Source organism: Mya arenaria, chromosome 8, assembly GCF_026914265.1.
Source record: "Mya arenaria isolate MELC-2E11 chromosome 8, ASM2691426v1".
Taxonomy (NCBI): Eukaryota; Metazoa; Mollusca; class Bivalvia; order Myida; family Myidae; genus Mya; species Mya arenaria.
Genome location: NC_069129.1, coordinates 55,123,425 through 55,139,531, shown reverse-complemented (window position 1 = coordinate 55,139,531; position 16,107 = coordinate 55,123,425). Strand labels below are relative to the sequence as shown.

The window sequence follows — 16,107 nt, the reverse complement described above, 5'->3', positions numbered from 1 at the left end:
TTATATCTTGACAAAGCTTGTACATGTAACTTCCAGTGTTCAAGGATAAAACTTCCAAACATTGTTTACTACTATCAAGTTTATATCTTGACAAAGCTTGTACATGTAACTTCCAGTGTTCAAGGATAAAACTTCCAAACATTGTTTACTACTATCAAGTTTATATCTTGACAAAGCTTGTACATGTAACTTCCAGTGTTCAAGGATAAAACTTCTAAGCATTGTTTACTACTATCAGGTTTATTTCTTGACAATGCTTGTACATGTAACTTCCAGTGTTCAAGGATAAAACTTCCAAACATTGTTTACTACTATCAAGTTTATTTCTTGACAATGCTTGTACATGTAACTTCCAGTGTTCAAGGATAAAACTTCCAAACATTGTTTACTACTATCAGGTTTATATCTTGACAATGCTTGTACATGTAACTTCCAGTGTTCAAGGATAAAACTTCCAAACATTGTTTACTACTATCAAGTTTATATCTTGACAAAGCTTGTACATGTAACTTCCAGTGTTCAAGGATAAAACTTCTAAGCATTGTTTACTACTATCAAGTTTATATCTTGACAAAGCTTGTACATGTAACTTCCAGTGTTCAAGGATAAAACTTCCAAACATTGTTTACTACTATCAAGTTTATATCTTGACAAAGCTTGTACATGTAACTTCCAGTGTTCAAGGATAAAACTTCTAAGCATTGTTTACTACTATCAGGTTTATTTCTTGACAATGCTTGTACATGTAACTTCCAGTGTTCAAGGATAAAACTTCTAAACATTGTTTACTACTATCAAGTTTATATCTTGACAATGCTTGTACATGTAACTTCCAGTGTTCAAGGATAAAACTTCCAAACATTGTTTACTACTATCAAGTTTATTTCTTGACAATGCTTGTACATGTAACTTCCAGTGTTCAAGGATAAAACTTCCAAACATTGTTTACTACTATCAAGTTTATATCTTGACAATGCTTGTACATGTAACTTCCAGTGTTCAAGGATAAAACTTCCAAACATTGTTTACTACTATCAAGTTTATTTCTTGACAATGCTTGTACATGTAACTTCCAGTGTTCAAGGATAAAACTTCTAAGCATTGTTTACTACTATCAGGTTTATTTCTTGACAATGCTTGTACATGTAACTTCCAGTGTTCAAGGATAAAACTTCTAAACATTGTTTACTACTATCAAGTTTATATCTTGACAATGCTTGTACATGTAACTTCCAGTGTTCAAGGATAAAACTTCCAAACATTGTTTACTACTATCAAGTTTATTTCTTGACAATGCTTGTACATGTAACTTCCAGTGTTCAAGGATAAAACTTCCAAACATTGTTTACTACTATCAAGTTTATATCTTGACAATGCTTGTACATGTAACTTCCAGTGTTCAAGGATAAAACTTCCAAACATTGTTTACTACTATCAAGTTTATTTCTTGACAATGCTTGTACATGTAACTTCCAGTGTTCAAGGATAAAACTTCTAAGCATTGTTTACTACTATCAGGTTTATTTCTTGACAATGCTTGTACATGTAACTTCCAGTGTTCAAGGATAAAACTTCCAAACATTGTTTACTACTATCAAGTTTATATCTTGACAATGCTTGTACATGTAACTTCCAGTGTTCAAGGATAAAACTTCCAAACATTGTTTACTACTATCAAGTTTATTTCTTGACAATGCTTGTACATGTAACTTCCAGTGTTCAAGGATAAAACTTCCAAACATTGTTTACTACTATCAGGTTTATATCTTGACAAAGCTTGTACATGTAACTTCCAGTGTTCAAGGATAAAACTTCCAAACATTGTTTACTACTATCAGGTTTATATCTTGACAATGCTTGTACATGTAACTTCCAGTGTTCAAGGATAAAACTTCCAAACATTGTTTACTACTATCAAGTTTATATCTTGACAATGCTTGTACATGTAACTTCCAGTGTTCAAGGATAAAACTTCTAAGCATTGTTTACTACTATCAGGTTTATTTCTTGACAAAGCTTGTACATGTAACTTCCAGTGTTCAAGGATAAAACTTCTAAGCATTGTTTACTACTATCAGGTTTATTTCTTGACAATGCTTGTACATGTAACTTCCAGTGTTCAAGGATAAAACTTCCAAACATTGTTTACTACTATCAGGTTTATATCTTGACAAAGCTTGTACATGTAACTTCCAGTGTTCAAGGATAAAACTTCTAAGCATTGTTTACTACTATCAGGTTTATATCTTGACAAAGCTTGTACATGTAACTTCCAGTGTTCAAGGATAAAACTTCCAAACATTGTTTACTACTATCAAGTTTATATCTTGACAAAGCTTGTACATGTAACTTCCAGTGTTCAAGGATAAAACTTCCAAACATTGTTTACTACTATCAAGTTTATATCTTGACAAAGCTTGTACATGTAACTTCCAGTGTTCAAGGATAAAACTTCTAAGCATTGTTTACTACTATCAGGATATTTCTTGACAATGCTTGTACATGTAACTTCCAGTGTTCAAGGATAAAACTTCCAAACATTGTTTACTACTATCAAGTTTATTTCTTGACAATGCTTGTACATGTAACTTCCAGTGTTCAAGGATAAAACTTCCAAACATTGTTTACTACTATCAGGTTTATATCTTGACAATGCTTGTACATGTAACTTCCAGTGTTCAAGGATAAAACTTCCAAACATTGTTTACTACTATCAAGTTTATATCTTGACAAAGCTTGTACATGTAACTTCCAGTGTTCAAGGATAAAACTTCTAAGCATTGTTTACTACTATCAAGTTTATATCTTGACAAAGCTTGTACATGTAACTTCCAGTGTTCAAGGATAAAACTTCCAAACATTGTTTACTACTATCAAGTTTATATCTTGACAAAGCTTGTACATGTAACTTCCAGTGTTCAAGGATAAAACTTCTAAGCATTGTTTACTACTATCAGGTTTATTTCTTGACAATGCTTGTACATGTAACTTCCAGTGTTCAAGGATAAAACTTCTAAACATTGTTTACTACTATCAAGTTTATATCTTGACAATGCTTGTACATGTAACTTCCAGTGTTCAAGGATAAAACTTCCAAACATTGTTTACTACTATCAAGTTTATTTCTTGACAATGCTTGTACATGTAACTTCCAGTGTTCAAGGATAAAACTTCCAAACATTGTTTACTACTATCAAGTTTATATCTTGACAATGCTTGTACATGTAACTTCCAGTGTTCAAGGATAAAACTTCCAAACATTGTTTACTACTATCAAGTTTATTTCTTGACAATGCTTGTACATGTAACTTCCAGTGTTCAAGGATAAAACTTCTAAGCATTGTTTACTACTATCAGGTTTATTTCTTGACAATGCTTGTACATGTAACTTCCAGTGTTCAAGGATAAAACTTCTAAACATTGTTTACTACTATCAAGTTTATATCTTGACAATGCTTGTACATGTAACTTCCAGTGTTCAAGGATAAAACTTCCAAACATTGTTTACTACTATCAAGTTTATTTCTTGACAATGCTTGTACATGTAACTTCCAGTGTTCAAGGATAAAACTTCCAAACATTGTTTACTACTATCAAGTTTATATCTTGACAATGCTTGTACATGTAACTTCCAGTGTTCAAGGATAAAACTTCCAAACATTGTTTACTACTATCAAGTTTATTTCTTGACAATGCTTGTACATGTAACTTCCAGTGTTCAAGGATAAAACTTCTAAGCATTGTTTACTACTATCAGGTTTATTTCTTGACAATGCTTGTACATGTAACTTCCAGTGTTCAAGGATAAAACTTCCAAACATTGTTTACTACTATCAAGTTTATATCTTGACAATGCTTGTACATGTAACTTCCAGTGTTCAAGGATAAAACTTCCAAACATTGTTTACTACTATCAAGTTTATTTCTTGACAATGCTTGTACATGTAACTTCCAGTGTTCAAGGATAAAACTTCCAAACATTGTTTACTACTATCAGGTTTATATCTTGACAAAGCTTGTACATGTAACTTCCAGTGTTCAAGGATAAAACTTCCAAACATTGTTTACTACTATCAGGTTTATATCTTGACAATGCTTGTACATGTAACTTCCAGTGTTCAAGGATAAAACTTCCAAACATTGTTTACTACTATCAAGTTTATATCTTGACAATGCTTGTACATGTAACTTCCAGTGTTCAAGGATAAAACTTCTAAGCATTGTTTACTACTATCAGGTTTATATCTTGACAAAGCTTGTACATGTAACTTCCAGTGTTCAAGGATAAAACTTCCAAACATTGTTTACTACTATCAAGTTTATTTCTTGACAATGCTTGTACATGTAACTTCCAGTGTTCAAGGATAAAACTTCCAAACATTGTTTACTACTATCAAGTTTATTTCTTGACAATGCTTGTACATGTAACTTCCAGTGTTCAAGGATAAAACTTCCAAACATTGTTTACTACTATCAAGTTTATTTCTTGACAATGCTTGTACATGTAACTTCCAGTGTTCAAGGATAAAACTTCTAAACATTGTTTACTACTATCAAGTTTATTTCTTGACAATGCTTGTACATGTAACTTCCAGTGTTCAAGGATAAAACTTCTAAACATTGTTTACTACTATCAGGTTTATTTCTTGACAATAGTTATTACTTCCAGTGTTCAAGGATTAGTCTTCCTAACTTTGTTTACTACTATCAGGTTTATATCTTGACAATAGTTATTACTTCCAGTGTTCAAGGATTAGTCTTGCTAACTTTGTTAACAACCATCAGGTTTATTTCTTGACAATGCTTATTACTTCCAGTGTTCAAGGATTAGTCTTCCTAACTTTGTTAACTACTATCAGGTTTATTTCTTGACAATGCTTGTAACTTCCAGCGTTCAAGGATTAGTCTTCTTAACTGTGTTAACAACCATCAGGTTTATTTCTTGACAATGCTTGTAACTTCCAGCGTTCAAGGATTAGTCTTCTTAACTGTGTTAACAACCATCAGGTTTATTTCTTGACAATGCTTGTACATGTAACTTCCAGTGTTCAAGGATTAGTCTTCTTAACTTTGTTTACTACTATCAGGTTTATATCTTGACAATAGTTATTACTTCCAGTGTTCAAGGATTAGTCTTCCTAACTGTGTTAACAACCATCAGGTTTATTTCTTGACAATAGTTATTACTTCCAGTGTTCAAGGATTAGTCTTCTTAACTGTGTTAACAACCATCAGGTTTATTTCTTGACAATGCTTGTACATGTAACTTCCAGTGTTCAAGGATTAGTCTTCTTAACTTTGTTTACTACTATCAGGTTTATTTCTTGACAATAGTTATTACTTCCAGTGTTCAAGGATTAGTCTTCCTAACTTTGTTTACTACTATCAGGTTTATATCTTGACAATAGTTATTACTTCCAGTGTTCAAGGATTAGTCTTGCTAACTTTGTTAACAACCATCAGGTTTATTTCTTGACAATGCTTATTACTTCCAGTGTTCAAGGATTAGTCTTGCTAACTTTGTTAACAACCATCAGGTTTATTTCTTGACAATGCTTATTACTTCCAGTGTTCAAGGATTAGTCTTCCGAACTGTGTTAACAACCATCAGGTTTATTTCTTGACAATGCTTATTACTTCCAGTGTTCAAGGATTAGTCTTCTTAACTTTGTTTACTATTATCAGGTTTATATCTTGACAATGCTTGTAACTTCCAGCGTTCAAGGATTAGTCTTCTTAACTTTGTTAACTATCATCAGGTTTATATCTGGACAATGCTTATTACTTCCAGTGTTCAAGGATTAGTCTTCTTAACTTTGTTTACTATTATCAGGTTTATATCTTGACAATGCTTGTAACTTCCAGCGTTCAAGGATTAGTCTTCCTAACTTTGTTTACTATTATCAGGTTTATATCTTGACAATGCTTGTAACTTCCAGTGTTCAAGGATTAGTCTTCTTAACTTTGTTTACTATTATCAGGTTTATATCTTGACAATGCTTGTAGTTTCCAGCGTTCAAGGATTAGTCTTCCTAACTTTGTTTACTATTATCAGGTTTATATCTTGACAATGCTTGTAACTTCCAGTGTTCAAGGATTAGTCTTCTTAACTTTGTTTACTATTATCGGGTTTATATCTTGACAATGCTTGTAACTTCCAGTGTTCAAGGATTAGTCTTCTTAACTTTGTTTACTATTATCAGGTTTATTTCTTGACAATGCTTGTAACTTCCAGCGTTCAAGGTTTTATCTTCTAAGCTTTTTTAACAGCCATCAAGTTTATTTATCGACAGTGAAGCTGATTTTATTGTCATTTGCTTCAACTGGGAATCTGACCCATTTTCAGAAAATTCTTAAGAATTTACTTAACTTCTTACAGTATTTAAATTGTGTTTACAAGTAAAGTAAATTCTTTATAGAAAGGAAATATTTTTGTAATGTCATGTTTTGATTGATTGTTTATTTTTTGAATATTTGTGAAACTGGGGCTCCAGTTAATAGTATAGAGGATTAATTCCTTAATGTTTTTAGACAGCTGGACAATCATCAGCCAATGGCATTTTAAATCAGGGATTATAAGAATGTTGTGTTTTATTTATTTTCTACTAGTGTAAAGATTATAATAATAGTGTTCCTTTTGTTTACTTTTACAGTGTAGTTTAAAATCATGTTAAGGTGTTGATTTATGGACTGTAGTTTGTTTGTTTGTTTATTCCTGTTATAAAATATTTGAATGACACATACAGTAAATTGTAATTTACAATAAGTTTGCTGATTTCTTCTTTATCTTTGAATTATTACCCGAATATAAACATGTATAATTTGAAATTAACATTTTGATTGTAAGCCCAACATTTTTTTCCAGTTCTTCATTCAGGTCTAACCAATGCACAAGCAGTGAACACGTGTAGTTGTTTAACTCTGTTTATTTGTAACTTTACTGTCATAATTATGACAAAGGGAAGAAATTGAATAAGAAACAAACACACTTGCCAATAATAAAAAAGGGCTTTTATGTGTTATCACAGTTGAACAGTCATACATATATGTGTATATGGTGCACATATTGGAATGATTTATGTACAAGTTAACAAGAAGAAATATAAAAATAATGAAAACAATGACTTCAGAAAAAATGCATGTAGACCTTTTTTGGCAGATTAAGACTTGCTGGTGAGAAAGAAGTGTAATTTGCCGTACTACCAAGGGTACAGAACAGTGTAATGTGCCACACTACCACATATATAGTACACTATAATATGCCGTACTACCAAGGGTACAGAACAGTGTAATGTGCCACCCTACCACAGGTACAGTACACTGTTATATGCCATACTACCACATATATACCGTACACTGTAATATGCCCTACTTCTACAGGTACAGTACACTGTAATATGCCCTACTACTACAGGTACAGTACACTGTAATATGCCCTACTACTACAGGTACAGTACACTGTAATATGCCCTACTACTACAGGTACAGTACACTGTAATATGCCATACTCCTACAGATACAGTCACTGTAATATGCCATACTCCTACAGGTACAGTACACTGTAATATGCCATACTCCTACAGATACAGTCACTGTAATATGCCCTACTACTACAGGTACAGTACACTGTAATATGCCATACTACTACAGGTACAGTACACTGTAATATGCCATACTCCTACAGATACAGTCACTGTAATTTGCCATACTACCACAGGTACAGTACACTGTAATATGACGTACAGCAACAGGTACTGTTCACTGTAATGTGCCGTACTACCACGGGTTAAGTGAACTGTAATGAGTCGTTATACCACGGATACAGTACAGTGCAATGTGCCTCACTACCAATGGTACAGTACAGTGAAATGTGGGTACAGTGTAATGTGCCATACTACCATGTGTACAGTTTATTGTAATTGGGGTACAGTGTATTGCGCCATACTACCATGGGTACAGTACAGTGAAATGTGGGTACAGTGTATTGCGCCATACTACCATGGGTACAGTACTGTGTTATGTGGTTCACTACCATGGATACAGTACAGTGTAGTGTGGGTAGAATGTATTGCGCCATACTACCATGTGTATGGTACAGTGTAATGTGGGTAGAATGTATTGCACCATACTACCATGGGTTCAGTACAGTGTGATGTGGGTATAATGTATTGCGCCATACTACCATGGGTACAGTACAGTGTAATGTGGGTAGAATGTATTGCGCCATACTACCATGGGTACAGTACAAAGTAATGTGCCATACTACCATGGATACAGTACAGTGTATTGCGCCATACTACCATGGATACAGTACAGTGTAATGTGGGTACAGTGTATTGCGCCATACTACCATGGGTACAGTACAGTGTAATGTGCCATACTACCATAGATACAGTACAGTGTATTGCGCCATACTACCATGGATACAGTACAGTGTATTGCGCCATACTACCATGGATACAGTACAGTGTAATGTGGGTACAGTGTATTGCGCCATACTACCATGGGTACAGTACAGTGTAATGTGCCATACTACCATAGATACAGTACAGTGTATTGCGCCATACTACCATGGGTACAGTACAGTGTAATGTGCCATATTACTATGAGTTTGTGCCGTACTACCAATGGTACAGTACAGTATAATGTGGATACAGTGTAATGTGCCCAACTAACAATTTAAGGGTACAGTACAAGTAATGTGGGTACAGTGTAATGTATCAAACTAACATGGGTACAGTAGTGTAATGTGCCAAACATTTATAGTCCGTGTAATGTGGTTATATTGTAGTGTCGTACAAACTCAGGTACAGAACAGAGTAATGTGCAGTTCTAAGATGATGAAGTTAAATTCATGCTTCTACTAAAACCTCATAAGCTGTTTTATCGAGAAGAATGTCGAATTAACAGTAAAACGCACCATTCAACAGAACTATTTCAATTGCAGTTTAAATGCCTTTTTCGGATGACTGATGAATGGATGTTTACATGTGTTTATGTAAATATACCTCAATATATCAAAATCAATGTAAACAAAGGCAATACAAAACAACACGGACCTATAGGTCCTTGAAAACAAGGAACATTGATTTTTGTGTAGTTTCACAGACAATGACTGGAAATGGTAACTTAAATCTGTACTAACATAATTATGCACATCAAAAATTGGAACACTTATCAAGGTTGTCCGTATCAGAAAACAGTTCAGCAACTAGTGGTGACAAACATTTCATTTCCTTGTATGATTAACTAGTGAATTTTTCCATGTTCTGCATATGTAAATGGTCAAATCAACAGAGTAGATATGGTCTTCCTATTTCAACGATTACATTAGTCCATTTTCTCATAAAATTGTGCAATTATTTTAACTAAATCACAAAACAATAGGCTATGACAGCTTCCACGGCTTTCGACGGTAAGCTACATTTATTCCTTGAGGTGGTCTATATCTACTCATGTTACTCAGGCCACAATGATCGATGTCAGGATCGTATTAACGAAGAACATGAATGTCTCGAAGGGAATGTGCCTATATAAAGGCTGAATACGCTATTCCTTAAGGTGGCCTGTATTCTACTATTATTCTTCAATGGCCAGTATTGTGGCCTCGAGGATTGCAACAAAGAACATGAATGCCTCAGCGATTGTGTACATGAAGGCTACGTACGGGTATATGTACTCATTGAGGTGGCCTGTATATACTCATGTCCCAAATTGGCATCAAGATGACCGCATTATTTTATAGGACAGGAATGCCCTAAACGTGTATACGTAATTTATGCAACCAATGTGTACTTCTCTAGGTAGCCTACTTTAGTATAGTATCCATTAAGAGGTTCCATTATTTTCTGAACCTGTTGGAGGCTATTACAGCTACGAGGAACATAATTACGGACAGGAATGCCTCCACTGTTAGCACGTACATTAGAGCCACATAAGTATACTCTTCCATAAGGTAGCCTATAACTGTCGGGTTGGCCGCAATCCCCACTCCAGTAGCTATCAAGAAAAGGGACGACACCTTTCCGGTGATGGGGCAGATGTTCTCGGACGTCCACGTAAACGCAGCGGGAACAATATGAACCATGAAGAATCCTGATACTGGCATTGAAATCCATATAAGAATGTCTATTTTGAAAACACTTGCCAGGGAGGCGAGCATAAACGTCCCAAGCCAGGCAAGATGGGCGATTATCAACAGTTTTGTAGAACCTAAGATTCGGACAAGGAATATACCAGCTATTCCGCCTATACAGCTTGACAACCAGTAGAGAGATAACAGTATCACAGACTGCGTATTGTCCCAATACAGATAGTCTAAACAAAAAGATATGATAAAATCACCGAAACTGTCCTCTGCAGCATTGTACATAAGATGTACCCCTGCAGCTAATATTAACAAGAATATTTTCTGTTTTCCTTCAAGTTTTGTGTGCTTTGATTTTGTAAGTGTCACGTCTGTAAATGCCTGCTTTTCGCGTGCCATTTCTTCTGTGTCCGGTTTGCCATCCTCAACAATTAGCTCCATTCTTAGTTGTCGATTTGTGATAAATTTTCCTGAAACTATCATTGCAAGGAAAGGTATTGCAGAAAGAAATAGAAGAACACTTGTTATAATAAATGCATACTGGATAACGACCGCTTCTTCCACTTTACTCAGATTATTCAATTCGGGTGGTAAACTTTGCGTTTCATTTATTTTCAACACTGGGTTATTCATTTCGGATGAATTTAAATAACGGGTCCAGTTTGTATTAGTTTGTAATATCCTGAACGAGTAATTCACATTTTCGCTGTCAATGGGTCCGTAGAACTGTTCCTTATCGACACGTTTAAGTGTAGCAGGAGTTGTTGCCCTTGTTTGACTGTCTGTAGTTCCCTCCCTTGGTACCTCGTCCGACATGAACGGTCTAGTGACGAAAGGGGAGGCGACTCCACCAACAGTGTAAGCGAGATACAGGGCCTGCATGTACGGTCCGGCGTCCTTGTCCCAAATGGATGACACAACGGTGTTGGCCCCTGAAAGTTGTAGGAAATGTTTATTATTTACAATGAACACACTACTTTAAAAGCTGATCGCTACCATTTCGTGTTTTCGCATTTTCGAAAAAAAGGGCGAACTGCACCAACTGGCGTAGCAAAAATGCCACAATGGGCGAGAATGTGCCGAGGAGCTTGTTGAAAGTGCGAAAATGCGCCAAGAGGCGGAGCAAAAATACGACATTGCGTATGCGCCATGTGGCTGGGCGAAAATGCGCCAACTTGCGGGTTGAAAGTGCAAAACTGCGTCAAGTGGCGTGGCAAAAATGCGACGATACGCATGCGCAAAGTGGCTGGTGGGAAGTACGAAATATTTATGTGGCGCATGACGGATTTTCGTCCTTCCACTTGGTGCTTTATCGCCCCGAACCTGGCGCATTTCCGCCTAACAGTATGCTTGCGCATATCTGAACTGCTTTAAAGCTTTCCCCGGATAAAACCATTCAATTTAATACATGGATGTTATATAATGTATAAGTGTTTCCAACCTCATTTATATAATACGTGTGGTATTGATCGTTGTTAAAAATACAGATGTTTGACAATGCAGCGGTATAATTTGTCTTAATAAGGCTTTGCGTATGCCGGGATGCGATAATGTCTAACCGAAAGTAGCACTTGATTGTGTTTTCGCCTTTTCGCGGCTAATATGCCACAAGCAGCTAAATACTACTATGTGAAAATACGCCAAGTGTCAATGCGAAAATGTGCCGCAGAATTATTTCCTACTTTCGCTCCGCCCGCCCCGCCGCGCTCCGTCCAGTCACGCATTGTCACACAAGCGCACAAACAGTCGCAGGAAATGACAAAAATCAACCACCATATAATTGAGTTTAATCACTCGAATAGTTCACCGTCAACGAACGCTGCGGCCTGAATTATAAATATAATATAATATAATATTCTATATTATATATTAAAATATAAACAATATAAAAGCAGATGAGCATAGCGAACATGGGGTGAATGGACTGTAAGCCAGTTAGAAAATTCACATATTAAATTTGTTAATAGTTTGAACTATTCCATTGAGAAATGACTTTTTATAGTTGATATGCCGTGATTGGTTGATTTCAATATGTCCATAGCATGGTGGAGATATTTTTTTATATATGATTCTTTATATACATGTGTATTTTTTTTAAACTAGAACGTGTTATTAACTTATTATTATTATTATTATTATTATTATTATTATTATTATTATTATTATAACAACGACCCATTGATATAACTATATATAGCAAACCATATATGTTTACATAACCTCATTTAATGTGTTTAGACATTACTGAAAGAAACAATCTAACTGAGGACATTCTGTGGTTATGCATACGAATTATATGAAACATGATGACGTATATTAGTAAAAAACCGCCTATGATGCATGCAATTTATATAAAGACATACACCAGTTGATAACCAAAAGCCGTGGGACTAATGAGAGCAGGTATCAAAACGTTCAAGTAATGAATATATTGATGTCGCTTGGTTCATCATGTCATTAACCCCACGCCATATGATTTCTGTGCATGGGAAAATTGATTCGATGTCAATGAACTTTATCGTTACATATACCTGTTTATGGTTATTCTCATGCATATTATGTTTTTTGAAGGCATGTGGATCGACAAGATCAAACTTCCATTTTAATTTATCAAGTATTTTTTTTATAGTTTTCAATGAAATATATATATGTTTTTTTTTAAATCACTGTTGGCTTCAGTCGAAATCATGCAATGACATTAACTAACACAAATTAGTGAAATATAAAACTCAAGAATTGTTTAAAAAACTTTAGATTTTATTTTTAGTTTTGTTTGTACAATGTACTTATAAGTAGAAATTTCCCTACCGGTGTCCAGACCTCCACAGAAAATGCCTGACAGTACTCGAACGGCCAACATGGCCGGAAGTGAACGTGTGTAAGGCGTCATAAGCGTGCAGGTGCCCGCCCCAAGCGTGCACACAACCAGGAGGAAAAGACGGCGGCACCGGTCATACAGCAGGCCCGACAGGAAGGAGCCGGCGATGAAGCCGATCGACCACGTGGTAAAGATGGCGGCGGCAGACTCCAAGTCTGCGGACACGAGCGTCTGTAGCGCCGGAAGTGCTGGCCCTACCTGCAACACCAGCCAACCCTGCACAAATGGAAAAAGATGCACGTTGTTATTCAGCAAGACAACTTTTAAGATAGTGTCCCGGTAACAGTTGTGTGAAATGTCTATACAACGTGCATTGGAGGGTAAAACCCATTTAAAATAATTGACTTGCATTCATATTTTCAAATCAAAACAAATGCAAAGTGAATGATTCTTTGCAAACAAATGAAAACAGTGGAAATGCAATTATTTTTAAAGAATTGCATACTGTCGTAATTTATAATTCAAAGTGGCACTTATTTTGTATAATATTTCAATACCTTAAGTGTTTGCGTTATTTAGAATAATCATGTTTACTTTCAGGCTTATTTTTGTCCAAACATCAAATATGTTACGGGGGGCATGCATTTAGGACAAATCTTTCTCCCAGCCGAGATAAGTAGTTCATTTATTATAACAATTCATCTCGTTTTGTATCATTGAAGTAAAATGAGATTAACATAATAATGCATTAAAATCAAAAACACATTTTTTTCGCATCAACCTATAATGTGTCCATTTAAGGCGCGCAATACAGGTTGATGTCATATTTAATTATTTTTTTTAATGCATTTTATGTTTATTTCATTTGACACCAATAATCAAAACAGTATGAACTGTGTACAGATGAACAATATTAGCGATATTTTGGGGCTTTTGAAGTCACGTTGCTATTAATAATAATAATAATGATAATAATAATAAAAATAATAAATAAAAATAAATAAATAATAATAATAATAATAATAATAATAAAAAATAAAAATAAATAAATAATAATAATAATTATTATAATAATAATAATAATAATAATAATAATAATAATAATAATAATAATAATAATAATAATAATAAAACAACAACAACAAAACCAAACAACATCCATAACGGTTTATACATTTTCTGTACACAAATCATTTGCTTTTTTGATTAAATCATCGAAGTCAAACGAGTTAAGGATGCATTAAAATTAAAAATAAATAAATATGGTATCAACTTTAAACCTTTGAACCTTTAAAACGGCACATAATGAGCGCGTTATGTCAGGTGATCAAATCAATGCGACAGTCAAGGTATTCAAGAAGACATTTTGCGAGGGTCCTTAAAGCTGCACTCTCACAGATTGACCGTTTTGACCACTTTTTATTTTTTGTCTTGGAATGAAACAATTTTTGCTATAATGTTTGGAAGTCCGTGAATTAAGACTGCTGACAAAAGGTCAGATCAGTTCTTCATATTTACGTTCGAAAATTGATGTTTTATGGCTAAAAGCGTTACTAACGCTTTTAAGAAAAATGAGTTTATCGGCAGTGTTCCAACCTATTGTGATCTGTATTTTAGTGAGTTATCTTATTTAACTGAAGTGAATGCATTGATGCCAAAAATCAGCTGATTTTGAGACAAAAAAAATAAAATAAAAGTCAATACTGTCAATCTATGAGAGTGCAGCTTTAAAACTGATCGTAATACTATCCAAAACATGAGCGAGTCCCTTTAATAAGACACTGCTAAATAAGCGATTACTGTCAATGCGACGGTCAATGTCTTAAAGTATAGATATTTATCAGGGTTCTTAAAACTGATCGTTAAACTGCTCAATTTAATTAAGTGAATATATAATGCACAGTACGTATAAAAGGCATCACAAACGCCTGCACCAATAAATCGATGCTAACTTAGGTCTGTTGCCAACCATGGAATTTTCCGATACTATTATATATAATGCATGTCATGTGTGTCTTGGCCTAAATAAAAGCGCATATAGCCTAGTGTATGAGGTGCACTATATGAACTTATCTTATGAAAGCTTTAAAACTTCCCTATTATGTGCAGTGCATTTAACAAGTTTTATAAACTATATATGTATGTATATAAAGATAATAGCATGTGTGCACTTACCAACATAACATATGACCAGCATAATGCACAGGTCAGCAGAAACTTTCGTCTGTAGTGTTTGTCCGTCCGTACATCCCCGATAAGCCGTGATAATCCGGATTGTTTTCCAAGGTCGCCACTTTCCATGTTACCATACTATGTCATGTATCCGGATCAGTCTATTATATTTCCAATATCCCTAGGAAAGTATTCTTCACTACATAACCTGAGCAATAATCCCTTGTTATGCTATGGAGACTTTTATCTGACTGAATTCGACCTACTATATATATCATCACATTTCCAACTGCGATGGTACCTTTACAGATATGTTTGTATTGTGTGTTTAGTCCAAATGGAATTTTGCCAAACACACCCGTCATACGAAATCATTTATAAGCTCTTACTAGTCATAAGTCATATATATAGAGAAATAGTACAAATCCGTTCAAAATCAGCTATCCGTATGTGGCGTGCGTTAATGTTAGGATCTGTCATGGTAAATGATTAAGTCAGTCACCGTGATTTATGCATGAACAATCAAAAGAAATTATATCGATCAACGATTGGCCATTGGTGCATGAATGATAAACAGAAAAGTAAAAACAACTGAAAAGCAAAATTCCAAATTATGATGATTATTTTTAAAAAAGTATTCAATACTATTCGCCTGATTTAAAAACAAAACTATACGCCTTTAAATGGCCTTTTACGTTAACATTTTCTGCGATATTACTTTTTTTTATATACAAAAATGATATACATGTACTTTTGAATAACGTGTTAAGTAAGTCATACGATATAGGTACGTATCGTCGTTTCATTTTCTGTGGGGCTGTTGTATGGCCAGTAACGCCGTCTTGTTCTCTTGGTCGTCCACTCACTCACACACACACGCACACGTTCACACACAGACACGCACACACGCACGCACGCACATACACACACGCACGCACAAAGACGCATGTTCACACGGTCAGCCCCCCCCCCCCGCCCAACACCCACACATTCAGGCATGCACGCACGCATGCACACGTTTACACACACA

The 16,107-nt window shown here is 34.8% G+C and overlaps 1 protein-coding gene across 1 annotated transcript; it reads right to left on the bottom strand.

Moving 5' to 3' along the window:
• Nucleotides 1–6,212: 6,212 nt before the first annotated feature.
• Nucleotides 6,213–15,507, bottom strand: LOC128242317 (sodium-dependent glucose transporter 1-like). The gene is made up of 3 exons (XM_052959419.1): nucleotides 15,081–15,507; nucleotides 12,896–13,181; nucleotides 6,213–11,019 (listed from the first exon to the last, which is right to left on the bottom strand). The coding sequence occupies exons 1-3, from the start codon at nucleotides 15,204–15,206 to the stop codon at nucleotides 9,842–9,844; spliced, it is 1,590 nt and encodes a 529-aa protein (XP_052815379.1). The 5' UTR covers nucleotides 15,207–15,507; the 3' UTR covers nucleotides 6,213–9,841.
• Nucleotides 15,508–16,107: the final 600 nt, after the last annotated feature.